The sequence below is a fragment of the Oncorhynchus nerka genome, linkage group LG7, assembly GCF_034236695.1.
Source record: "Oncorhynchus nerka isolate Pitt River linkage group LG7, Oner_Uvic_2.0, whole genome shotgun sequence".
NCBI classification, from domain to species: Eukaryota; Metazoa; Chordata; class Actinopteri; order Salmoniformes; family Salmonidae; genus Oncorhynchus; species Oncorhynchus nerka.
This window is the reverse complement of record NC_088402.1, coordinates 66,811,664-66,838,681: the sequence shown is the minus strand read 5'-3', so window position 1 is coordinate 66,838,681 and position 27,018 is coordinate 66,811,664. Positions and strand designations below refer to the sequence as shown.

The 27,018-nt window shown below is 44.5% G+C and overlaps 1 protein-coding gene across 1 annotated transcript in view; it reads right to left on the bottom strand.

Moving 5' to 3' along the window:
* LOC115132238 (ephrin type-A receptor 2-like) overlaps positions 1–27,018 on the bottom strand; it is a 44,172-nt gene that overhangs the window by 7,916 nt on the left and 9,238 nt on the right. The window contains exons 4-14 of the mRNA XM_029664670.2: positions 7,181–7,336; positions 6,573–6,932; positions 5,251–5,378; positions 4,795–4,963; positions 4,482–4,575; positions 2,949–3,004; positions 2,736–2,861; positions 996–1,181; positions 772–833; positions 440–649; positions 99–248 (exon numbers count right to left, since the gene is read on the bottom strand). Of these exons, the coding sequence (XP_029520530.1) occupies positions 99–248; positions 440–649; positions 772–833; positions 996–1,181; positions 2,736–2,861; positions 2,949–3,004; positions 4,482–4,575; positions 4,795–4,963; positions 5,251–5,378; positions 6,573–6,932; positions 7,181–7,336 (1,697 nt within the window). The remainder of the gene's footprint in view (positions 1–98; positions 249–439; positions 650–771; positions 834–995; positions 1,182–2,735; positions 2,862–2,948; positions 3,005–4,481; positions 4,576–4,794; positions 4,964–5,250; positions 5,379–6,572; positions 6,933–7,180; positions 7,337–27,018) is intronic.

The following is a 27,018-nucleotide window of genomic DNA, read 5'->3' as shown; positions in this document are numbered from 1 at the left end:
TCATTTCTGTTCCTTGAAAATGTTTGTTATTTTACGGTTTTCGGTTCTGTTCCCTGAACTGGTTCCAACTCCTGGTTAGTATTAGAATTGTAGCATACCTCGCAATTGCTCATGTCCCAGTAGGGCCGCTCGCCAAAGGCCATGACCTCCCACATGACAATGCCGAAGCTCCACACGTCGCTGGCCGAGGTGAACTTCCTGTAGGCAATGGCCTCTGGGGCTGTCCAGCGGATGGGGATCTTACCACCCTGTTGGAGGGGAAACAAGTGGACAACACTCAGGTCAAAGCCCAAAAAATACAGTTTTGCTCAATTCAATTACATTTTATTAAATTAAAGTCCTCTGTGAGCAGTTTACACTAAAATACAGTGTTTACAAGGCAAATGCATAAGCAAGGGCTAAGTAAAGCCAACCATTCTAACGTCCAATGATAACTCACACTGGTGGTGTAGGTGCCCTCAGGGTCGTCCTCCAGCACTCGGGACAGGCCGAAGTCAGACACCTTACACTCCAAGTTATTGTTGACCAGGATGTTGCGGGCAGCCAGATCCCGATGAACGTAGCTCATGTCGGAAAGATACTTCATGCCTGCGGCGATGCCACGCATCATGCCCACCAGCTGGAAGGAGGGCAACTCGCCATCGTGATCCTGAGGAGGAAACACATATGGTTGCACACACATACTGTTAGAGAGACATCATGTGAAGTTTCTGTGGTAACTCATTGTCCTTCACTTATATAGGTAACTTGCATACGATGTACTGTACTCACCTTTAGGTACTTGTCCAGTGCTCCGTTCTCCATATACTCAGTCACAATCATGGCATGTTTGACTGGAATCAAAAAAGGGAATAAATAAATGTTAACTACTGCCCAAAACAGGCAGGAAATGTATACAGATGGAATTGATATATAGACGGGGTAAGTGAATGTTTGACAGGAGCATACTGTTCTAGGTACAGGTAGCGCCCAGTAGACTAACAGAGCCTTCTTACATTTGGTGACGACTCCCTCCAGGCGAATAATGTTCTGGTGGGAGAACTGTCCCATGATGCTTGCCTCTGAAAGGAAGTCTTGCCTCTGCTTCTCCGAGTATCCCGGCTTCAGCGTCTTAATGGCCACCACCACTTCCTTCCGCCCTGGCGCTTTCAGAATACCGCGAAACACCTCTCCAAATTCCCCTAGAGGCGCAGAAGAAAACAGTTTTAAAACCCAAAGACAAGATTGAGCAATATTTCAAGCCCTATCCTTTATATGGTTGTGGCTTGTAGTTAGGGCTGGGCGATATCAAAATTCAATTAGTTCAAATGTTTTTGTGCAGAATCCCTTTATTTTTTTTTTGCATTTATGTTCACTTGTTCTCATGTTGTCTTTTTGGTCTCGTCTCCTTTGCTCTTTCTGTGCACCTTCCCATTCTCTCACACACACACACACACACACACACACACACACACACACACACACACACAACCCCTGCCACTCACACCAACAAAGATGAGAGATCACTTCATCCTCTCGGACAAGCGGTTTCAACTCACTATTTGCATTTAAGGTTTGGTCCAACTGAATCAATCATATGGACACAAACACACGGACACATTATTTTACTGTAATAGAGAAGTTAACCTTTCCAACAATACCCTTTTAAGTCTCAACTCCTCAAATTGCATGCAGAACAGACACTACTAAAACAGGAGTCTCAACGAACATTGATTCTGAAAAATTCATGCTCAGTTTGTTGAGCGTGGCATTGCAGTATCGCATACCGCTAGCAGCATTTTAGCCAAAGATCTGAACAAAGTGAACAGGCTAGCATCCTCCTCAAACAGTTGGAGACAGAGTGAAGGGATGTGTTCAATACCAATTCAATTCACTTTGTTCAAACATACAACAAAAAAATGATATTGTGAATCGCCCATAAGTAAAAAAAAAAAATTTAAAAAATAGATATGATTTTTAGGTCATATCGCCCAGCCCTACCTTTAGTGTCTCTCGAGGGTTATGGAAATTGTGTAAGGAGAAAGTAAACAAGCTGTTTTGCTCCGGGCCTTTCACAGAGGTGTGTTATTGTGGGATTGTGTAAGAAATATGTGTTTCTCTCCATGATTGGGAGTCCCATAGGGCGGCACACAATTGGCCCAGCGTCGTCTGGGTTTGGCTGGGATAGGCCGCCATTGTAAATAAGAATTTGTTCTTAATTGACTTGCCTAGTTAAACAACGGTTACATTAAACATTCTAATCTCTCATTGGTGGAGGCTTGCGGCCTGTGTGGGAGCATGGGAATCAGCTGTCACAGAGGACAGAGCACGGTTGGGGAGGAGAAGGGGAGGTGGGGGTTGGGGGTTCAAAGAACAGAATGGCAGATGTTGTCACACTGCAATAAAACTATTATTTGCCGAATAAGAGTTTGGGCTCAAGGGGTTATAGCCTCTCAAATACTCAGTTTTCTGCTCCAGTTACTTTTGTTTATCTTATTATTATTTAATGTGGATTTGGAGATAAAGCACTGGTCCCCGAAGCCAAGCAGAGTTGCCACACTGAATTATGTCTAAACATGCAAGTCGAAGACGCAATCCATCAATACCAATCTGAATGGTCTACCCACTGTAACTCAAGAGCTCAAGTTGTAGCCTTAACACACCAAAAAAATATATAAACTGGGACTTAGGGGATGCCTTCAACTCCTTCATCCTTAGCCCTTAAGTACATTGTTTTAACTTAGTTCTGAACTCACCAGCTCCAATGACTTTCTGCTTGGTCACGTGGCTGGGATGGATCTCGCTGGCAAACTTGAGGATGGCTGTGTTGGGGTCCTCGTACGTGTGCGGATCCACATAGGTCTTTAGCGGCTTCAGTTGCTCTGGAGAAGAATACGAATAGATGGGCATTTGTGAAAGAAAGATAAAAATACGTAGAGAGAGAGGGGTACTTATTTTCTTTTGTCTACCTGAGCTAGAGAAGTAAGTATCTTCTGGTTCTTGTCTTGTATGGGAGTTCCTTCTCCTGAATAACAGAAAAGAAATATCATCAGTAATTATCATCCAAAATCGAATGATCTGTTTTTCTTTTTATCCTTCCATGTCCAGCTAGTTTCAAAAGACGCCTAGTCATTGGTGTGTGCCGCCTCGATTCACCGAGGGAAAGCTTGGATAAAGACTGGAGCCTGTCTGTGTTTCCTAAGCCGTGTCAAAGACAGATGGACGGATCGACAGACAGATAGCGGTGTGCTGCTGTGCTGAAGGATTTGCTACAGTATGCCACAAGAAGAGCCGACCAGCTCTTATTCCAAAACAATGTGCCACTTGGGCCCGCTTCCATTCAAAGCCACTACTTGTTTTTCACTACCTCCAGTATTTATGCTGCAGTAGTTTGTGTCAGGGGGCTAGGGTCAGTTTGTTATATCTGGAGTACTTCTCCTGTCCTATTCGGTGTCCTGTGTGAATCTAAGTGTGCGTTCTCTAATTCTCTCCTTCTCTCTTTCTTTCTCTCTCTCGGAGGACCTGAGCCCTAGGACCATGCCCCAGGACTACCTGACATGATGACTCCTTGCTGTCCCCAGTCCACCTGGCCATGCTGCTGCTCCAGTTTCAACTGTTCTGCCTTATTATTATTCGACCATGCTGGTCATTTATGAACATTTGAACATCTTGGCCATGTTCTGTTATAATCTCCACCCGGCACAGCCAGAAGAGGACTGGCCACCCCACATATGCTCTCTCTAATTCTCTCTTTCTTTCTCTCTCTCGGAGGACCTGAGCCCTAGGACCATGCCCCAGGACTACCTGACATGATGACTCCTTGCTGTCCCCAGTCCACCTGACTGTGCTGCTGCTCCAGTTTCAACTGACCTGAGCCCTAGAACCGTGCCCCAGGACTACCTGACACGATGACTCCTTGCTGTCCCCAGTCCACCTGACTGTGCTGCTGCTCCAGTTTCAACTGTTCTGCCTTATTATTATTCGACCATGCTGGTCATTTATGAACATTTGAACATCTTGGCCATGTTCTGTTATAATCTCCACCCGGCACAGCCAGAAGAGGACTGGCCACCCCACATAGCCTGGTTCCTCTCTAGGTTTCTTCCTAGGTTTTGGCCTTTCTAGGGAGTTTTTCCTAGCCACCGTGCTTCTACACCTGCATTGCTTGCTGTTTGGGGTTTTAGGCTGGGTTTCTGTACAGCACTTTGAGATATCAGCTGATGTACGAAGGGCTATATAAATACATTTGATTTGATGATTTGATTTTACTTGTTAGAGTATACTCATTGAGCAATGACAAGCTGCACTCAATGCCAATTCTCCCCTAGTGAGTGCTGAAAAACAGATAAAGATAGTAGCAAAAGGAAGGGGGGAGAAGGGCAAAAGTAAAGAAGAATGAGAAAGGAAACCAGTGAAGGGGTGAGTGTTATGGAGGTGCTTAACAAAAGTGGAGAGAAGCAAAGGGCGAGGGGCAGAGGGGGGGAAAGGAGGTTGCTGCTAACCGTTTGTGTACGAGCAGGACGACCACCACAATGAACAACATGGCCGCTCCGCCAACTGCCGCTCCGAAAATGACCGCCGTGTTGCTCTGGGGCACTGTGGCACATCAACAACAAACCCTGAGACACAATGGTAACACACTGACAAAAAAACAAAAAAAACACACACACTCCCCGACAACAAAAAAAAAAAACACACACACACTGGTTCTTTCATTTCGAGGCCCTGTAGTATGGGGCGATGTCCCAATCATCTCAAATAGCATCCTATCATTCTCCCTTCTCCTTATTAGCCTCATATGGCCATCGTCCTTACTATCAGGCAGGGTCTCAAATTCATCCTCCATGGATCCTCCAGGGCTGCCCTCGGGGCTCAGGGCCTTGACCCTGAATAGGTAGGCCGTGGCTGGGGACAATTCACTGATCTGCACAGAGCTCTTCTCCAGAATCAGAACAGTGTACGTGGTCACATCCAGATTGTCATCCTGGAAGAGTTGGAGAGGGGGGAGAGAATTGAAAGATGAGATAAGTCATGATTGATTCACTGGGTTTCAGTAAGGACTCAAAATAATAATAATTTTGTTATGCAATATTGCTCCCTTTATGTGGCGTTTATCCTCCATGAAACCCCGCTCATTTTCTTTCTCTTACTCTTTCTTTCCTTTGTGCACTATCACAACATTACATTTTTAAGTCCTTATGTAACAAAAGACATACAATAGAACAGTGCAAAAATATGCACCCGCTAGTGGTGGCTTGGGTGGTACTGTACCTTCTTGCGGTAGCTGAGTTCGTAGCGGGTGGGCCGGGGCAGGGGCCTGTGGGGGGCTACAGCCCAGGACAGGGAAAGGCTGGTGGGGCTTCGCTCGACCAGACGCATGGACGTCACCTTGGGGGGGTCTAAGGAGAAGGAAGGAGGGGAGATGTCAACAATATCGAGACGTTGTGCAATATCCTTCACAGGTTCAACCAACCAAGAGCTTTTGAAATGCTTTCATTGCAATATGTGTGAGAGTATTTAGTTATCATGCTTGTATGAAAAGCCATAACTACATTTCAGATCCCATTTGATCATGCATAATTAAAAGGTTTCTACTACTTCTACTACCATTACTCCTAAGTACGGTAGCCAGTGTTGAGGGTAAAGTGTTACAAAAGTACCGTGTTTTGGCAATCAGATTACTTTATGAGTAACGGCGTAAAGTAACGGTACTTTTTTTATACAAATTGGGTAATATTATTACAGTTATTTTTGTCAAAACCCATGATCCGAACTTGTCTCGTTTCCTCATTTAGTTCTCGAGCGAGCGGAGAAAGGCTGTTTTGAGTAAAAGCATGACAGCTGTTGTCCATACAAATTTATAGAGGACGCACCTCTGATCTTTGCCCATAGAGGGCTTTCCCGTCTTGTGGCAAGTGGGCCCTCTATACATCTCTATGGGTCAGTGTACGTGCGGTCTATAAACAGAGCTGGCGGCTCGAGATAAATATTTTGAATGAAAAGATTGGAAATCTGTACAGATGTTTTGCTTACACCGAGGGTACAAGAATTTGAAACACCTTCCTAATATTGAGTTGCACCCCCTTTTGCCCTCAAAACAGACTTCATTCGTCAGGGCATGAACTTTACAAGGTGTCGAAAGGGTTCCACAGGGATGCTGGCCCATGTTGACTCCAATGCTTCTCACAGTAGTGTCAAGTTGTCTGGATGTCCTTTTGGTGGTAGACCATTCTTGATCGACATGGGAAACTCTTGAGCGTGAAAAACACAGCAACATTGCAGTTCTCAAAATGGTGTGCCTGGCACCTACTACCATAAACTATTCAAAAGGCACTTAAATATTTTGTCTTGCCCATTCACCCTCTGAATGGCAATCCATGTGTCAATTGTCTTAAAAATCCTTCTTTAACCTGTCTCCTACCCTTCATCTACACTGATTGAAGTGGGTTTAACAGGTGACAACAATAAGGGATCATAGCTTTCACCTGGATTCATAAAAGTAACACAAAGTAATACTGTAAAGTAAATGTAATGGGTAATACGTAATGTATGACTTTTTCAGGTAATAAATCCCAACACTGATGGTGACTCACCTGTGTAGTGCAGGGCAGTGGTCAATGTGCTTGTGGACGGGGGCCTGTTGGAGCGTGGTGCCAACTGGCTGGCAAACAGCGACACTCCGCTGTGGGCCTCCACGGTGAAAGTGTAGTTGAGGTGGGGCTCCAGCTCGCTCACCGCCACCCAGGTGTGCATCAGGCCCAAGCTGGCTGGCTCGAGGCGCACCTTCTCCCCGCACGGCTGGCACGTGGCACCATCACAGCATCTACACTCCACACTGTAGGTGATGTCACTACGGCCGCCCGTGTCCTCCGGCGGGCTCCATGACAGATGCAGCTTGCCCGCGGCCAGCTGGGTGGTCGTGGCGACCAGTTCTTGCGGAGCTGAGGGCAGGCCTAAGGCAACAGGAGCAGGAAAATGGATACATAGTATGTTAGTTCACGATGTATGATTAATGTCATCATTATGTCAACCACTGTAGCATTCTGTGATTTTCTATTTAGTGTCATTATGCCATTATTTTGGTTAAGAGAGCACTATGAGCGCAATAAAAACTCTCATTAGTTGTCAGTGTGGGATCCACCAATGGTGACAGTGCACATTAAAGTCATTTTCCTAAAATGGACACCTTCCTCCTCCTAACCTGAGCAGGGCCCTGTTGCCGGGTCGTCGGGAGCGCGGTAGAAGCCTTCTGCACATGGGCAGAGCAGCGCCCCGGAACCCAGCAGCTGGGTGTTAGCAGGACATAGTTTGCACGTGTCGCTGGGCACGAAGGCTTTGAAGAAGCCTGGCTGACACTCTGAAAACACAAACACACACAGGGGAGACTTTCATTAGGAACTGAAGGGAACTACTTAAGAAACGGGAAATTAAAACATGGCAAGGAAAACATGGTGTGTATCCCAAATTGCACTTTACTCCTTATATGGTGTGTACTGCTTTTGACCAAATCCCTATGAACCCTGATGAAAAGTAATGCACTATAAAGGGAATAGGGTGCCATTTGGATGAAAAAACAAGTGTTTATGTAGATGATTATTACAGTGTTTTCCTACATCTGAGTGGGTGTTTGGTGCAGAAACAACAGCCATACTACTACTCTTTAAACCATCCACCTTTTCTCGCTCTCTCTCTAAACCAATACAACCAGTCTTCCCACATTTCCAGGACAGTAAGTCAGCCATCAATACTCCACGAGAAGAGGAGAGAAAACAGAGGAGTGCAAGCCAGAATCAAGTGGGAAAAGAAATCAGAAAGAGAGAAAATGAATAAGTGAAACCATTATGTGCATACTTGAGCCATCTTTTAAAAAGACCCCTGTGCAAATATGAAACTGTATCGCTTAGATAAGATGTCTGCTGATTTCACACATGGGAGAATAGAGTGGGAGAGATACAGGTAAGCTCAAGCTGTGCACCAACAGTAGTTGGAATCAGAGTAAGACGGCGTGAAATCTCTGAGGGTCTCATGGAGGAAAGTGAAAATGAGAAGGCCGCCCTTAAATGCTCCAAAAACATTCCAATGGCTTCTGGTCATGTCCGTGCTCTATCCCATTACATGACTACACACACACGGCGAGCAAATCTGACTTCAGAGGAAGGATTACTGTTCTCTTCACCTGTTTCCCCTGCCCTCTCTCACACACACACACTGTTTGCTTTGGTTCTTCTATTTCCAGGCCCTGCAATATGGGTCTGTATTCCAATTATCTCAAATAGCATCCTTTCTTCAGCCAGCTCTCTTTTCCTAGGTTGACTTCATTGCTTTATCAGACATTAGGGGGGGGCGAGAGAAATTGATTACAGGCAATGGAGGAATGACCTGAGAAAGAAGGTGAAATATGTAAAGAATCAATGATATATGGTTCCAGTGTCTCCATCCAAAAGGTAACACCAGGGGCAAGTCAAGAAGGACACCGATGTCTATTCTCAGAGAAATATCAGCTTTGATCAGTTACCGCCTTCGCTGAAGTTTACTTGGAACACGCAAGTAACCTCACACTCTCCTGAAAGAAAATCACCCACATTTCATTTATTCAAGTAACTATGAGACGTTCCCTTCGCTCCATTCGTCTTTTGCCTCATTGAGGCCTACAAGTTGCAGTTGCCATTTGTCGGCAGTAGGATGACATGGCGAACATGAATGACAGTAGTGCATTCTTAGTTGAGAGAAAAATCGAAGCATGAAAATATTTTGGATTGTTACTCATTCTTTCACATCCCCTTTCCTCTCTTTCTCTGCCAGCTGATTCTATAACATTCATGACTACTCATTAACAAGATCTCGAAGGTCGAAAAGACATGGCGGGACAGAGAAACAGAAGAGCAGCAGAGGGATAGAAAGAAAGAAGGGTATCGAATCCTATTGCGAGTGGGCAAACGAAACAGCTGCCATCTCGAATCCCAATCCATAGGCCTCCGTCTTCTCTGACCTCCCCACTGGTAATCAACAAATACCTCTGTCCCTTCCCTTCAAGCCTCACCAAAAGGCTCCCAGCTAACTCATTAGCATATTCTTTCACAAGCAACCAGCAGGCAGAAGAATGTCAAGCCATTCAAAAATTTTTTAATAAACACTTGTTGCAAATAGTAGAAATGTCACATTGCAAAAATAGAGGGGACTAGGCTATTTCTGTGCGGCAGCAATGGTGGGGGAATGAGAACGGCTGCGATGCATCTGGTGATGGCTGCGGGGAGATTACAGCAATGTACATGAAGAGCTAACAATAATATTCACGTAAATCTCGGAATGGCTCAAAGTGGAGGAAAGAATGACTTCATCACTACTTGTTTTTCTAAGAAATGTTGACATGCTGAATGCACTGAGCTGTTTGTTTAAACACATAGCACACAGCTCAGACACCCATAGATGCCCCACAAGATGTGTCACCAAAGGTCTCTTCACAATCCCCAAGTCAAGAGCAGACTATGGGAGGCGTACAGTACTAAATAAAGCCATGGCTACATGGAACATCAGGTAACTGATGTGAACAGTAAAATCAGATTAAAACATTTTTATACAAATACTCCTTATGGAAAAGCGGGGACTGTGAAGAGAGACACACAGGCACAGACACACAGAAATGAAATCAAAAATCAAATTTTACTAGGCACATGCGCCGAATACAACAGGTGTAGAACTTAAAGTGAAATGCTTACTTACAAGCCCCTACCAACAGTGCAGTTTCAAGAAATATGGATAAGAATATGCGAAAAGTAACAAGTTATTTAAGAGCAGCAGTAAAAAATAACAATATATACAGGGGGGTGCTGGTAAAGAGTCAATGTGTGGGGGCACCGGTTAGTTGAAGTAGTATGTACATGTAGGTAGAGTTAATTAAAGTGACTATGCAAAGATGACAACAGAGAGTGGCAGTGGTGTGGAGACGGGAGGGGGGGAGGCAATGCAAATAGTCTGGGTAGCCATTTGACTAGATGCTCAGGAGTCTTATGGCTTCGGGGTAGAAGCTGTTTAGAAGCCTCTTGGACCTAGACTTGGCGCTCTGGTACCGCTTGCCGTGTGGTAGCAGAGAGAAATGTCTATGACTAGGGTGGCTGGAGTCTTTGACCATTTTTAGGGCCTTCCTCTGACACCGCCTGGTATAGAGGTCCTGGATGGCAGGAGGTTTGGCCCCAGTGATGTACTGGGCCGTACGCAATACCATCTGTAGGGCCTTGCGGTCAAATGCCGAGCAGTTGCCATACCAGGCAGTGATGTAACCAGTCCGGATGCTCTTGATGATGCAGCTGTAGAACCATTTGAGGATCTGACGACCCATGCCAAATCTTTTCAGTCTCCTGAGGGAGAATAGATTTTGTCGTGCCCGCTTCACAACTGTCATGGTGTGCTTGGACCATGTTAGTTTGTTGGTGATGTGAACACCAAGGAACTTGAAGCTCTCAACCTGCTCCACTGCAGCCCCGTCAATGAGAATGGGGGAGTGCTCGGTCCTCTTTTTCCTGTAGTCCACAATCATCTCTTTGTTTTGATTATGTTGAGGGAGAGGTTATTGTCCTGGCACCACACGGCCAGGTCTCTGACCTCCTCCCTATAGTCTGTCTCGTTGTTGTCGGTGATCAGGCCTACCACTGTTGTGTCATCGGCAAATTTAATGATGGTGTTGGAGTTGTGCCTGGCCGTGCAGTCATGACTGAACAGGGAGTACAGGAGGGGCTGAGCACGCACCCCTGAGGGGCCCCTGTGTTGAGGATCAGCGTGGCGGATGTGTTGTTACCTACCCTTACCACCTGGGGCTGCCTGTCAGGAAGTTCAGGATCCAGTTGCAGAGGGAGGTGTTTAGTCCCAGGGTCCTTAGCTTATTGATGAGCTTTAAGGGCACTATGGTGTTGAACGCTGAGCTGTTGTCAATGAATAGCATTCTCACATAGGTATTCCTTTTTGTCCAGGTGGGAAAGGGCAGTGTGGAGTGCAATAGAGACTGTATCATATGTGGATCTGTTGGGGCAGTATGCAAATTGGAGTGGGTCTAGGGTTTCTGGGATGATGGTGTAAGGCAGACACACAAGGCACGCACTCTACACACAGGTACACATGGATTTTGTATTGTAGATATCTGGTAGTAGAGTAGTGGCCTGTGAAAAGTGTTATGAAATGTAACATATTTTAAATTGTATATAACTGCCTTAATGTTGCTGTACCCTAGGAAGAGCAGCTGCTGCCTTGACAACAGCTAATTGGGATCCTTAATAAATACAAATACATTAACACGGAACCCATACCGGCTGCACGCGTGCGTCATCGTGCATAAATGCATTTTGTATCAAAAATATCAAAACAAACTCTGAACCAATTATATTAATTTGAGGACAGGTCGAAAAGCATTTATGGCAATTTAGCTAGCTAGTTTGCACTTGCTAGCTAATTTGTCCTATTTAGCTAGCTTGCTGTTGCTAGCTAATTTGTCCTGGGATATAAACATTGAGTTATTTTACCTGAAATGCACAATCTCTACTCTGCCAATTAATCCACACATAAAATGGTCAACCGAATCATTTCTAGTCATCTCTCCTCCCAGGCTTATTCTTCTTTTGACTTTATGTTGCGATTGGCAACAGTCATTCCAGAATACACCACCCAACGGTGAACCATAGGGTTCAGGCCCATTTACTGCCTTTCATCACAGGAAATGAATCCAATATACGTGATGACCAGGAGTCAGTGACCACCAGTTTCTGAGTTTAAGAAGAATAGAAACTGAAGAAGGGTAAAATAATGTTCTAAAGGGAGCTAGAGAGAGGGGAGGAGGGGGCTTAATCTTTGCTGGACACAACAGGAAGCATGAGGCTGACGCTGAGCTTCCTTCATCCAGCAGCCAATCAAAGCATGCGAGGGAAGGTGGTCACAGCCACAAATAGAGTCCAGCGAAAGAATATGGGAGAGAGCTACATTGTTGTTTTCAAAGAGAACATAACTGGGAGTAAAAACACAGTGCATTTCTCAACTAAATAAAAGTCTGTTAAGCTCTTTAAGAGCCAGACCGCTGAGAAACTTAAGTGAGAATGTCTTTTTTGCCCTTCGGGGTCCCCTGGGAGGTAGGCCCTGTTGTCATTTGAGAGGTCCTGTGTCTAAAGAGCCTGGGCGTTTATTTATAGTGAGTGACTGGCGGGACCTGGTGGATTCTGGAAGTGGAGTTGGCTGGTTTGTCAGCCGGAGTTAAGATGGATGGAGATGGAGACCGTGATGAATGCACGGACCGATGGATGATTGAATGGGTACTCAGTGGTTGGACAACAGAAAATCCCCCAAGGACTTGAGTTAAGTGGGGGTGCTCTAGAGAAGAAGAAAAAAAGCTGAATTCAAGTCCTGGGCTCTTTAGCTTTTAAAGCACATGAGGGTCATGTCTGCCTCAGGGTAGTAGTGAGTTAAACTGTCCTTGACTACCGGGAGTCAATAGCCAACTAAAACAAACACAGGAGTGAGCAAAGGAGAGAGAGAGGGGAAGAAGTGAGAGAGGGGAAATGGCTAAAGGCTACCGCATGCTTTGGGTCGGCTGGCGCCTAACTGAAATCGGCTAGGTGAACAAGCTCGCATACACCCTTAAAAGACCGGCAATAGTACGGTTTGTCCATCTTGAGAGCCATAGCAATCACGGACACTCTTACTGACAGTTGCGGCTGCTTCGTGCAGAGGTGGGACAAAGTCATTGTTTTACAAGTCACAAGTAAGTCTCAAGTCCCAAGTCAAGACAGGCAATTCAGAGTCAAGTCTCAAGTCCAAAACTTTGAGTTTTGAGTCCTAAACAAGTCATAATGTGCTCTTCACCAAATGTAATACCATTTAATATTTTTAACAAGAGTAATAGTTAGTATATTACATTTACGCAAATCATGAATGCTTTTAAAAATCTATATATTTATTACTTTCCAAATAAACGTTATATTTCCATGGAAATACATGGGTAGCCATGAGAAAGCCCCCCCATTAGTGATCAACTATCGAGGACCGCTATGGGGCGCAATCGGGCGATGTAGGCTTGTACACAATCTCCCAACCTTAACACACACACTCTGTGTGGTTACAGTAGGCTAACGTATGTCAATGGTTTTAGGAACAGCAGTAACATCAGGCAGGATTTAGGCTACCAACTGCCTTGCCAGTTGTAGCTCAATCTTGGGTGCAATGATCACGTTCCCACACTAATTGACTGTGTGGAGGCTCATTGATTTAACGTTATGTTAGCCTACATGCTATACTAGTAATGTTATAAATTATATAGCTGTCGGCTATATTAGCCACGACTTACCGTTCTTTGTGCAGCTTCAAACGTCGAACAAAGTTGGAAATTGTTCCGCCTCCGTCTGTAATTTTTTCCCTGCATGTCTTGCAAGCTGCAATCCGTCTTTATATCCGAAAATAATAATTTTGGGTATCATCTTTCTAAGAGCTCCATCTGAATTCACCCGCTGACGTTCCTCTGCACTGCCACACACATCTTTTTCTCAGCTGGCACAATTTGATTGGCTGCTGTCCGATTCAAACTGTAATCCGTTAAATGAAGAGTTGATGCGCTGCACACTTTTTTTAATAGCATCATTTTTTATATTTGGGCTTGGGGAGGGTATCAAGTCAGGTCGTGCAAAAGGCTCAAGTCCAAGTTAAGTCACGAGTCATTGGTATTAAAGTCAAAGTCGAGTTGCAAGTCATCATATTTGTGACTCGAGTCCAAGTCATGTGACTCGAGTCCACACCTCTGGCTTCGTGTGATGTATTGTTGTCTCTACCTTCTTTCCCTTTGTGCTGTAGTCTGTGCCCAATAATGTTTGTACCATGTTGTGCTGCTGCCATGTTGTGTTGCTACCATGCTGTTTATGTAGTGTTGTGGTGTCTCTTGACGTGATGTGTGTTTTGTCCTACATTTTAATTAAATTTTTAATCCAAATCAAATCCAATTTTATTTGTCACATACACATGGTTAGCAGATGTTAATGCGAGTGTAGCGAAATGCTTGTGCTTCTAGTTCCGACAATGCAGTAATAACCAACAAGGAAGCCTTTTGCCTTTTGGTAGGCCGTCATTGTAAATAAAAACTTCTAAACTGACTTAGCTAGTTAAATAAAAGGTTCAATTAAAAAATTAAGCCTGTATATACTTCCTCAAAATAGTCTGAATTAATCAAAAATAAAGAAATCGGGCATACATTTCTTCCAAGATCTTAGTCGCACAATTCTACATCTAACTAAGACATTAAGTGCAGTATTTCAAGTAAAAAATGTGCACGTGAAAATGAGTCGTCTATCGTTGAACACTAACACTTCATTGAAGAATCCCTACTGTTAACCAATCTCCGACGAAGGGGCGTAGACTTCAGCTTCAGAATTTTTTTATGTGCACAAACAGCTAAAAAAATAAACTTGCTGAAAGCGTGTTACTTCCGGGTTGGAGCGAGCGGTCGCATCCGCGCTTCGGTCTGCTTCGGTCTGCAGGTTGTATAACTTTTCATTACATTTCATTATAGTACAACGGTTTGATTTGTCTAATCTTAGCAATTTCTTCTTAGCTAGCTACATAGCCGTCTTTGTATCAAAGATAATTGCGTAATTATCGTATTTCGTCGTCCTCCTATCTGCCCAGCAGCTAGCCAGCTAGCAAACGTTCACCGTCTACCGTAGCACTGTAGTAACTATCACACTCAACTGAACGACTTGATTAGTGTAGTGTTAGCTAGCTACATAGTTGTCTTTGCTGTCTTCGTATCCAAGATAATTGTGTAGTTTAGAGTGTGTAGTCTTAGAGTGATTATCTTAATTTACCGAGGTTAGCTAGCCAGCTATTTGTCGTCCTTAACGTAGGAGTCACTCCTAGCTAGCCAACAGCTAGCCAACGTCTACTGAATAGAACTTTCGCATTCCGGTCGCATTCCGCTTCGCTCCACAGGTAGTATCACATTTTCATTTCATTTCATTACAGTCCCAACGGTGTGATTTGTTTGATCGTAGCTAGCTACATAGCTAGCTACATAGCCGTCTTTGTTTCAAAGATAATTGTGTAGTCTAGAGCGATTTTCTAGGTTAGCTAGCCAGCTATTGTCGTTCTTTTAACGCAACGTAATCAACACTGCTAGCTAGCCAGCTAGCCCCCGAATAGCAGCATTGTAGAAACTTTACACTCAACGGAACGACTTGATTAGTGTAGTGTCAACAACGCAGCCACTGCCAGCTAGCCTACAAAGTCAACAACGCAGCCTCTGCCAGCTAGCCTACCTCAGCAGTACTGTATCATTTTAATCATTTTAGTCAATTAGATTCTTGCTACGTAAGCTTAACTTTCTGAACATTCGAGACGTGTAGTCCACTTGTCATTCCAATCTCCTTTGCATTAGCGTAGCCTCTTCTCTAGCCTGTCAACTATGTGTCTGTCTATCCCTGTTCTCTCCTCTCTGCACAGACCATACAAACGCTCCACACGCGTGGCGCGGCCACCTAATCTGGTGGTCCCAGCGCGCACGACCCACGTGGAGTTCCAGGTCTCCGGTAGCCTCTGGAACTGCCGATCTGCGGCCAACAAGGCAGAGTTCATCTCAGCCTATGCCTCCCTCCAGTCCCTCGACTTCTTGGCACTGACGGAAACATGGATCACCACAGACAACACCGCTACTCCTACTGCTCTCTCTTCGTCCGCCCACGTGTTCTCGCACACCCAGAGAGCTTCTGGTCAGCGGGGTGGTGGCACCGGGATCCTCATCTCTCCCAAGTGGTCATTCTCTCTTTCTCCCCTTACCCATCTGTCTATCGCCTCCTTTGAATTCCATGCTGTCACAGTTACCAGCCCTTTCAAGCTTAACATCCTTATCATTTATCGCCCTCCAGGTTCCCTCGGAGAGTTCATCAATGAGCTTGATGCCTTGATAAGCTCCTTTCCTGAGGACGGCTCACCTCTCACAGTTCTGGGCGACTTTAACCTCCCCCGTCTACCTTTGACTCATTCCTCTCTGCCTCCTTCTTTCCACTCCTCTCCTCTTTTGACCTCACCCTCTCACCTTCCCCCTACTCACAAGGCAGGCAATACGCTCGACCTCATCTTTACTAGATGCTGTTCTTCCACTAACCTCATTGCAACTCCCCTCCAAGTCTCCGACCACTACCTTGTATCCTTTTCCCTCTCGCTCTCATCCAACACTTCCCCACTGCCCCTACTCGGATGGTATCGCGCCGTCCCAACCTTCGCTCTCTCTCCCCGCTACTCTCTCCTCTTCCATCCTATCATCTCTTCCCTCTGCTCAAACCTTCTCCAACCTATCTCCTGATTCTGCCTCCTCAACCCTCCTCTCCTCCCTTTCTGCATCCTTTGACTCTCTATGTCCCCTATCCTCCAGGCCGGCTCGGTCCTCCCCTCCCGCTCCGTGGCTCGACGACTCATTGCGAGCTCACAGAACAGGGCTCCGGGCAGCCGAGCGGAAATGGAGGAAAACTCGCCTCCCTGCGGACCTGGCATCCTTTCACTCCCTCCTCTCTACATTTTCCTCCTCTGTCTCTGCTGCTAAAGCCACTTTCTACCACTCTAAATTCCAAGCATCTGCCTCTAACCCTAGGAAGCTCTTTGCCACCTTCTCCTCCCTCCTGAATCCTCCTCCCCCCTCCTCCCTCTCTGCAGATGACTTCGTCAACCATTTTGAAAAGAAGGTCGACGACATCCGATCCTCGTTTGCTAAGTCAAACGACACCGCTAAGTTCTGCTCACACTGCCCTACCCTGTGCTCTGACCTCTTTCTCCCCTCTGTCTCCAGATGACATCTCGCGTCTTGTGACGGCCGGCCGCCCAACAACCTGCCCGCTTGACCCTATCCCCTCCTCTCTTCTCCAGACCATTTCCGGTGACCTTCTCCCTTACCTCACCTCGCTCATCAACTCATCCCTGACAGCTGGCTACGTCCCTCCCGTCTTCAAGAGAGCGAGAGTTGCACCCCTTCTGAAAAAACCTACACTCGATCCCTCCGATGTCAACAACTACAGACCAGTATCCCTTCTTTCTTTTCTCTCCAAAACTCTTGAACGTGCCGTCCTTGGCCAGCTCTCCCGCTATCTCTCTCAGAATGACCTTCTTGATCCAAATCAGTCAGGTTTCAAGACTAGTCATTCAACTGAGACTGCTCTTCTCTGTATCACGGAGGCACTCCCACTGCTAAAGCTAACTCTCTCTCCTCTGCTCTCATCCTTCTAGACCTATCGGCTGCCTTCGATACTGTGAACCATCAGATCCTCCTCTCCACCCTCTCCGAGTTGGGCATCTCCCGGCGCGGCCCATGCTTGGATTGCGTCCTACCTGACAGGTCGCTCCTACCAGGTGGCGTGGCGAGAATCTGTCTCCTCACCACGCGCTCTCACCACTGGTGTCCCCAGGGCTCTGTTCTAGGCCCTCTCCTATTCTCGCTATACACCAAGTCACTTGGCTCTGTCATAACCTCACATGGTCTCTCCTATCATTGCTATGCAGACGACACACAATTAATCTTCTCCTTTCCCCCTCTGATGACCAGGTGGCGAATCGCATCTCTGCATGTCTGGCAGACATATCAGTGTGGATGACGGATCACCACCTCAAGCTGAACCTCGGCAAGACGGAGCTGCTCTTCCTCCCGGGAAGGACTGCCCGTTCCATGATCTCGCCATCACGGTTAACAACTCCATCGTGTCCTCCTCCCAGAGCGCTAAGAACCTTGGCGTGATCCTGGACAACACCCTGTCGTTCTCAACTAACATCAAGGCGGTGGCCCGTTCCTGTAGGTTCATGCTCTACAACATCCGCAGAGTACGACCCTGCCTCACACAGGAGCGGCGCAGGTCCTAATCCAGGCACTTGTCATCTCCCGTCTGGATTACTGCAACTCGCTGTTGGCTGGGCTCCCTGCCTGTGCCATTAAACCCCTACAACTCATCCAGAACGCCGCAGCCCGTCTGGTGTTCAACCTTCCCAAGTTCTCTCACGTCACCCCGCTCCTCCGCTCTCTCCACTGGCTTCCAGTTGAAGCTCGCATCCGCTACAAGACCATGGTGCTTGCCTACGGAGCTGTGAGGGGAACGGCACCTCAGTACCTCCAGGCTCTGATCAGGCCCTACACCCAAACAAGGGCACTGCGTTCATCCACCTCTGGCCTGCTCGCCTCCCTACCACTGAGGAAGTACAGTTCCCGCTCAGCCCAGTCAAAACTGTTCGCTGCTCTGGCCCCCAATGGTGGAACAAACTCCCTCACGACGCCAGGACAGCGGAGTCAATCACCACCTTCCGGAGACACCTGAAACCCCACCCCTTTAACCTCTTAAGTCGACCCTCTACTTTTTTGAACATTCTGTTAAAAATCGCGCAACATTTCAGCGCCCTGCTACTCATGCCAGGAATATAGTATATGCATTTGCTTAGTCTGTGTGGATAGAAAAAACACTCAGACGTTTAAAAAACTGGTTAAATCACTGCTGTGGCTTTACCAGCACGGCATTTACATCGAAAAGCACAGGAAAAACTGATCACTGAAAATGGGAAAATATATCCATGCGCTACTTGATCCCATTGATAAAGGTGAACCACAATTAATTGACTGAGGTTGCAGTACCTACAGCTTCCACACGGTGTCTAGAGTCTTGTCATTTCCCTTCGAGTTTTTTCTTGGTCAAACACATGCAGGACACCGTATCTCCTCTGGTCTAGGATCGGATATTTTCGTTGAGTTTCTAGCCGGACATTTTTCCAGACGGACAGCTAATGATCTTTACATCGCCTCCTGATGAATTTTATCGCTTATTAACGTTTACTAATACCTAAAGTTGCATTACAAACGTATTTCGAAGTGTTTTGTGAAAGTTTATCGTCGACTTTTTGAATTTTAAAAAATGACGTTACGTTTTGAAACAATGTTTTTTTCGTTTATCACACAGTCTACATATAACGATATCTAGGCTTTATATGGACCGATTTAATCGAAATAAAGACCCAAATAGTGTTTATGGGACATCTAGGAGTGCCAACAAAGAAGATGGTGAAAGGTAATGAATGTTTTCTATTTTATTGTGCGGTTTGTGTAACGCCGAAATGCTAATTATTTTGTTTACGTCCCCTGTGGGTCTTTTGGGGTGTTGCATACTATCAGATAATAGCTTCTCATGCTTTCGCCGAAAAGCATTTTAAAAATCTGACTTGTTGCCTGGATTCACAACGAGTGTAGCTTTAATTCGATACCCTGCATGTGTATTTTAATGAACTTTTGAGTTTTAACTAATACTATTAGCATTTAGCGTAGCGCATTTGCATTTCCAGAGCTCTAGTTGGGACGCAAGCGTCCCGAGTAGAAGCAACAGGTTAAGGAATACCTAGGATAGGATAAAGTAATCCTTCTCACCCCCCTAAAAGACTTAGATGCACTATTGTAAAGTGGCTGTTCCACTGGATGTCATAAGGTGAAAGCACCAATTTGTAAGTCGCTCTGGATAAGAGCGTCTGCTAAATGACTTAAATGTAAATGTAAATGTAAAACCAACAAAAACTGTACAAAATGTCATCATAATATATGCACGAACTGTTCCGAACTTTTTCAGATGAGAAGCGTGCTTATTGACTAAAATGTATTTTTGGCTCCCATTTTCAGTTGTTTTGCATCTCTGTAATTTCTAGGTGTTGCCACTAATGCTGCATGAGCAGGACAACGTCTCATTGGTGTATTAGGGGGTGGTGGAGGAGTAGTTGAGTAGAACAAAGTGTCTCTCTGATGGGGGAGGTATGGTAGTAACATGAAGCCTGGGGGGGTCACAGAGAGAGGAGGGGGATGGTGGGGGTCAAGGTGTGGGGTGTGCGGGTTAAGGTGTGGGGAAATAGTAAAAAGGATTAGCTGACCAATGGAGCAGATGTAAGGGAATTACATCTGTTTTACAATTCCACTTAGGCTTGCATCTGGTTTTTAACAAACACAATACATTCCCTAATCCCTTTCTCTTCACACTCCTCCTCCCTCGGGCTGCTCACAGAACAGCGAGTAGTGCAAATGGGAGAGAGAGGTACAAATAGGAAGAAAGAAGCCATCAAATCACATTTTATTGGTTACATACACGTGATTAGCAGATGTTACTGCGGGTGTAGCGAAATGCTTGTAAACTAACAATGCCATTAAAACAACCATCACACAAACCAACAGAGGTCTAACACTAAATAGATGTCCCGTGACCCGTCCTTCAACTACACTGCCCAAACAGCCACCACGGTCATCTAGGACACACTTCCTTTGTCTTTCCTTAAAGTCCAGGCTAGACATCCAGGTGGCAGTACATGCTGAATTCCAACAACATGTCTACTTCCTGTTAAGAGAGGCCAAATGAACCAATAAACAAAATTACTTATAATCGGTGGGGTGAAAAAGGAGTGACTGCGGGCAACAATGGAAAACAATGGAGAGTGGCTGCGGATTAGGTGGCGTCCGGTTTCCGCTGGAGCCCGTCCTGTCCGGAGGGGGGGGGCTGAGCTCACACACCAGCAGCACAATACACAAATCTCCACGGCCCCACCACCACCACGTTGCACAGGAATGCCATACAGAGGAAATATGCACCCAAAACCTGCCCTGGAAATGGAGCTATGTGGCACCTGGGAGTACTTATATGGCTGGATACTGGTAGAATAATGGGACAAATGTCTTTGACTCATACAAATTCAACACAGACACCAAATGTTTATTGTTCTTTGTTTTGTTTAAAGGACAATTCCACCACTTTATAACCAGTTATTATGCTGTTGGTATATATGCACTACTGTAAGATTTGATAGACATTTAAGTTAGCGTTTTTGTCAGTCATACTGCACGATACCTCATTTTTCTTTACTTCTACATTGTCCTCATCTACAGTATAGTCCAATTCCCAGAGTCCATTTCACCTCCCAGGATGCAATGCTCCACCCAGTCTGCAGTTATCTTATGGCTAGCAAGCCTAGACAAAGCTTATGTCATAACTTGAGTGCATTTCACATTACTTTTGGGTTGTAATAATATAATGCTTGCATGAATATCTTGCCAAATATATCCAAATGTCATTGTCACCAATCCATTGCATTACACATTATGCTAACTATAAGTTAGTCTGATGGTTTGCTAGCACGCTAGTGCTACATCCGAAATAGTGTTTGCAACAATAACAGCAGTTTAATCTTCGCGACGATCTTAACATATAGTCCTGTTAGAACTCAACATTTATTATGAAATCACTACAAAATCCTAGTCTTTCATGATTGAAACCCTTATCTTTGGTGCTAACATTAGCAATGCTAGCTAGCTAAGTAGCTAACCCTGCTGCATCTGAAAAATTAAAAAGTGTTAAACAATAACAGCCTTAACAATTGTCCAAGCCACAACACTGTAGACCTATTGGAACTAATAAAAAGTATAATATAATATACATAAATATAGGCTATTTGGAAGGGAACAATGGCTGCCGGAGCTGCAACTTTGGCGGTGATGGTGGGAGTGTTTTCAAAGAATGGAATCATGGGAGCGTGAGTCTTGAACAGAAAAAAATGGAATAAGCCAACTATAAATATCATTCTATAGGTTATTGAGCGTCCATTGAAAATATGTTTTTTTTTACAGATGTTAGAGGAAGACAACCAGAGCACCATATACAGTGCATTCGGAAAGTATTCAGACCCCTCCCCCTTTCCACATTTTTTTTACAGCCTTCTTCCAAAATGGATTAAATAAAACATTTTCCTCAATCTACAAACAATACCCCATAACGACAAAGCGAAACCAAGCAAATTTGAGTTTAAAACAAAAACAGCGCTAAATGATATGAGGTACTTATCATGTTCAGTTTAATGGGCCGCAAAGGCTTGTGTTGATCGATTGGGACCAAGAACATCACTTACAGTGCCTTCGGAAAGTATTCAGACCCCTTGACTTTTCCCCCACATTTTGTTACTTTACAGCCTTAATCTAACATGGCAAAAATAAAAATTGTAATCAATCTACACAAAATACCCCATAATGACAAAGTGAAAACAGGTTTTTAGAAATGTTTGCAAATGTTTAAAAAAAAAAAATAACAGAAAAACCTTATTTACAGAAGCTTCAGACCCTTTGATATGAGACTCAAAATGGAGATCAGGTGCATCCTGTTTCCATTGATCATCCTTGAGATGTTGCTACAACTTGGAGTCCACCTGTGGTAAATTCAATTGATTGTACATAATTTGGAAAGGCACACCCCTGCCTATATAAAAAGGTCCCACAGTTGACAGTGCATATCAGAGCAAAAACCAAGCCATGAGGTCGAAGGAATTGTCCGTAGAGCTCCGAGACAGGACTGTGTTGAGGCACAGACCTGGGGAAGGGTAACAAAACAATTCTGCACCATTGAAGGTCACCAAGAACACAGTGGCTGCCATCATTCTTGAATGGAAGAAGTTAGGAACCACCAAGATTTCCTAGAGCTGCCAAAAGGCATCTAAAGAACTCTCAGACCATGAGAAACAAGATTCTCTGGTCTGATGAAACCAAGATTGAACTCTTTGGCCTGAATGCCAAGCGTCACGTCTGGAGGAAACCTGGCACCATCCCTACGGTGAAGCACGGTGGTAGAAGCATCATGCTATGGGGATGTTTTTCAGCTGCAGGGACTGGGAGACTAGTCAGGATCGAGGGAAATATGAACGGAGCAAAGTAAACAGAGATACTTGATGAAAACCTTCTCCAGAGCACTCAGAACCTCAGACAGGGGCAAAAATTCACCTACCAACAAGACAACAACCTTAAGCACACAGCCAAGACAACACAGGAGTGGCTTCGGGACAAGTCTCAATGTCCTTGAGTGGCCCAACCAGAGCCCGGACTTGAACCCGATCTAACATCTCTGGAGAGACCTGAAAATAGCTGTGCAGCGACGCTCCCCATCCAACCTGACAAAGCTTGAGAGGATCTGCAGAGAAGAATGGAAGAAATTCCCCAAATACAGGTGTGCCAAGCTTGTAGCGTCATACCCAAGAAGACTTGAGGCTGTAATCACTGCCAAAGGTGCTTTAACAAAGTACTGACATATGTACATTTTATCTGTTTATTTTTTATACATTTGCAAATAAAAAACAAACAAAAAAACAGTTTTTGCTTTGTCATTATGGGGTAGTTTGGGTAGATTAAAGAGAGAAAAAAAATATTTAATCCATTTTAGAATAAGGCTGTAACATAAGAAAATATAGAAAAAGTCAAGCGGTCTGAATACTTTCCAAATGCACTGTAGCAGTTCAATATGAACCCGAAAACTACAGACGGGTTATATAGATCGCTGAAATAACAGTCAAGATAATCATTTATTTGATTAAAATCAGGGATCCTACTTGAAAATGTCAGAAGCAATTTCCGGTTTTGCTCATCACTAAACAGTAAGACATGAAATCATAAAATTACACTAAAACTATGTAGGACATCACTAAATACTTCATAATAACAACCCAAATGTTAAGTGGCGGAGCTGCCTTTTTAGTTACTCTACTGTTGTACTGTCAGCAATATGAAAAAATAGACCTATATCAATCTATGGCCTACATATGCACAGAGAAGAGCCATCTTTACTCATTATCATGACTAGCAAATGCTATTATGCCATATTATGTACTGCCTATGAGTTTCTAACACTAACCCTTCTCATTTAATTAGGAAATATTTTAAAAATGGGGCAATCTGCAGTTGCTACATCCATTTTTGGAATTAATGATATGTCCCCATTGAAGACTATAAGCTTATAAATGCCTCATGAGCAAAGTTGACATGTTGCCGTGTTGCCGAAACAGGGGTTGGGGACTATGCTGTTAGTTTTAACTGCTGATTACCCCTTTAACTGTACCGCTGGATCCTAAAATCAATAGGATTTGACATGTGACATTGTAACCACACCTTATAGGCCTATTGAATTCATGTAAAAGCAAAGGCTAAACTTGCGCCATCAATTCAAATGCACTAATTCAACAGCATCAGTGAAACATATTTATAATTCACAATTTAGATAAATATTGGCCACTATGCCGTGAATTTTTTTAGGAATAATAACGGGTCCTATATTTATTCCAAATGGAGCTTCACCATGATAGCGCATGACACTGATGAGGCAATTTACTCAGAGTCGCTCCATTATCTAGCCCACGCTCTGAACCTCAGTTTGAGAGGTCGATATCAACTTGGCACAAGATCACAGAAACACATTCAATGTAATCACAGTCAATCTCCTGAAACCCATTTTCAAAGGTTAAGAAAGAAAGACTGATATGAACATCTGCTGAAAGTCCAAAAATAGCCCTTAATGAGGATTTCTTTGACTATCAACACAATGCAATCATAGGCCAAGTAAATCCACAGTATCCATAATGATGACTCCTCTTAAGCTATGGATTCCATGGAGTGGAAAATAGTATATGTAACACTGTAGGCCTATACACCCCATCTGATAAAGAACAAAACGTCACAAACCAGTCCCAGAGATGTTTCTTTCTGATTACAATAAACAAGTTGGTTCCAGCACCAGACTGCACTGCTGATATGTTGCACCAAAATAACAATTGTTCCGCTCTTCATAATGACTCTCTAGGGAGTAAACTGGGGTGAATCCTCTCTTTTTGTCAAGTATTCACTATCACCTGTGTCATATCAATGCTGTGATCCCAGTAGACATATTCAGAACATTAAAACGTTTTTACATTTCAGTTGACATTTTATCTGGACAAAATGTGGACGTTTCTTGTCCAATATGTGAAGAACGGCAACTGTTTTTGCTGCATGTACAGCACAGCAGGTTGGTGGCACCTTAATTGGGGAGAATGGGCTTGTGTTAATGATTGGAGCGGAATAGTATGAAATACATGGTTTCCAGGTGTTTGATGCCATTACATTTACTCTATTCCGGCCATTATTATGAGCCGATATGAGACGGTGCCAACAGATATGGCAGCTCTACTTCTAGCTCCTAAGCAGCAGTATTTCTTACATTATTAGGCCAGAAAGATTTTTGTGTTATTACATACAACTGGAAATTACTTTTGGATATCCCCAGCATTACTACCAAAAATATAACTTTCATGAAGTGCTTTGAGAGGCTAGTTAAGGATCATATCACCTCTACCTTCCTTGATACCTTAGATCCACTTCACTTACCGCCCCAATAGATCCACAGACGATGCAATCGCCATCACACTGCACACTGCCCTATTCCATTTGGACAAGAGGAATACGTAAACTAGGCAAAAAAAGAAACAGCCCTTTTTCAGGACCCTGTCTTTCAAAGATAATTTGTAAAAATCCAAATAACGTCATAGATCTTAATTATAAAGGGATTAAACACTGTCCCATGCTTATTCAATAACCCATAAACAATTAAAGAACATGCACCTGTGGAACAGTTGTTAAGACCCTAACAGCTTACAGACGGTAGGCAATTAAGGTCACACTTATGAAAACTTAGGACACCAAAGAGGCCTTTCTACTGACTCTGAAAAACACCATAAGAAAGATGCCCAGGGTCCGTGCTCATCTGCGTGAACGTGACTTAGGCATGCTGCAAGGAGGCATGAGGACTGCAGATGTGGCCAGGGCAATAAATTGCAATGTCCATACTGTGAGACACCTAAGACAGCGCTACAGGGAGACAGGACGGACAGCTGATGGTCCTCGCAGTGGCAGACCACGTGTAACAACACCTGCACAGGATCGGTACATCCGAACATCACACCTGCGGGACAGGTACAGGATGGCAACAACAACTGCCCGAATTACACCAGGAACGCACAATCCCTCCATCAGTGCTCAGACTATCCGCTATAGGCTGAGAGAGGCTGGACTGAGGACTTGTAGGCTTGTTGTAATGGTCCACCCACACAGTGTGGTGAAGGAGGAGCAACAGCACCTCTCCAACTAAATTTGGCTTGGCCCCTAAGACCAACAAACTATTACAGATGCACAATTGAGAGTATAATGTTGGGCTGTATCACTGCCTGGTAAGGCAAACTGCACCGCCCGCAACCGCAGGTCTCTCCTGTGCGGTCTGCTCAATGCATCACCGGGGGCAAACTACCTGCCCTCCAGGACGCCGACGTCACAGGTAGGTCAAAAAGATCATCAAGGACATCAACTACCCAAGCCACGGCCTGTTCACACCAACTATCATCCAGAAGGCGTGGTCAGTACAGGTGCATCAAAGCTGGGACCGAGAGACTGAAAAACAGCTTCCGTCTTTGGGCCATCAGACTGTTAAATAGCCATCACTAGCCGGCTTCCACAACCCTGCTGCCCTATATACATAGACTTGGAATCACTGGCCACTTTAATATTGTTTAAATAATGTTTTCACATCTTATATGTATATACTGTATTTTAGTCAAAGCCACTCCAACATTGCGCAATCTAATATTCATATATTTCTTAATTCTGTTCTTTTACATGTGTGTATTGTTGTGAATCGTTTTTCAATACTACTGCACTGTTGGAGCTAGGAACACAAGCATTTCGCTACACCTGCAATAACATCTGCTAAATGTGTATGTGACCAATAAAAATGTGATTTGATTCTGCCCTCAGCAGCCTCCTGTGATGTACAGTATGTGTATCCCTACCAAACTACGGTACACAGATCAGGGATACTTTTCAAATGTAGCGTCTGTTTATTATTTTTGGAGAGAGTCGTCAAATAAGCAAAAAAGACTTGTTTTATTTACTGGCATACACAGAACAGCACAAAGTCTAAATAGTCACATCTGGGTCGTGGGTCGTGAAACGGGATGTTGCGATTCAAATGGTGTCACATTCAGTAGATGCACACAGACCAACCATAATAATATCTTCATCATCCAGAGAGCAATAGAAAAAATGTTGTCTTGTAGCTGGTTCCATGAGGGAATAGTCAGTAATTTTGATTAGTTACTTTTGATCATAAAACTTACAGGAGAGTTGGAAAATGGAGATTAGAAAGGGGGGGGGGGGGTAGAGCCTGGGAGCAATAAAGAGAAAAAAGA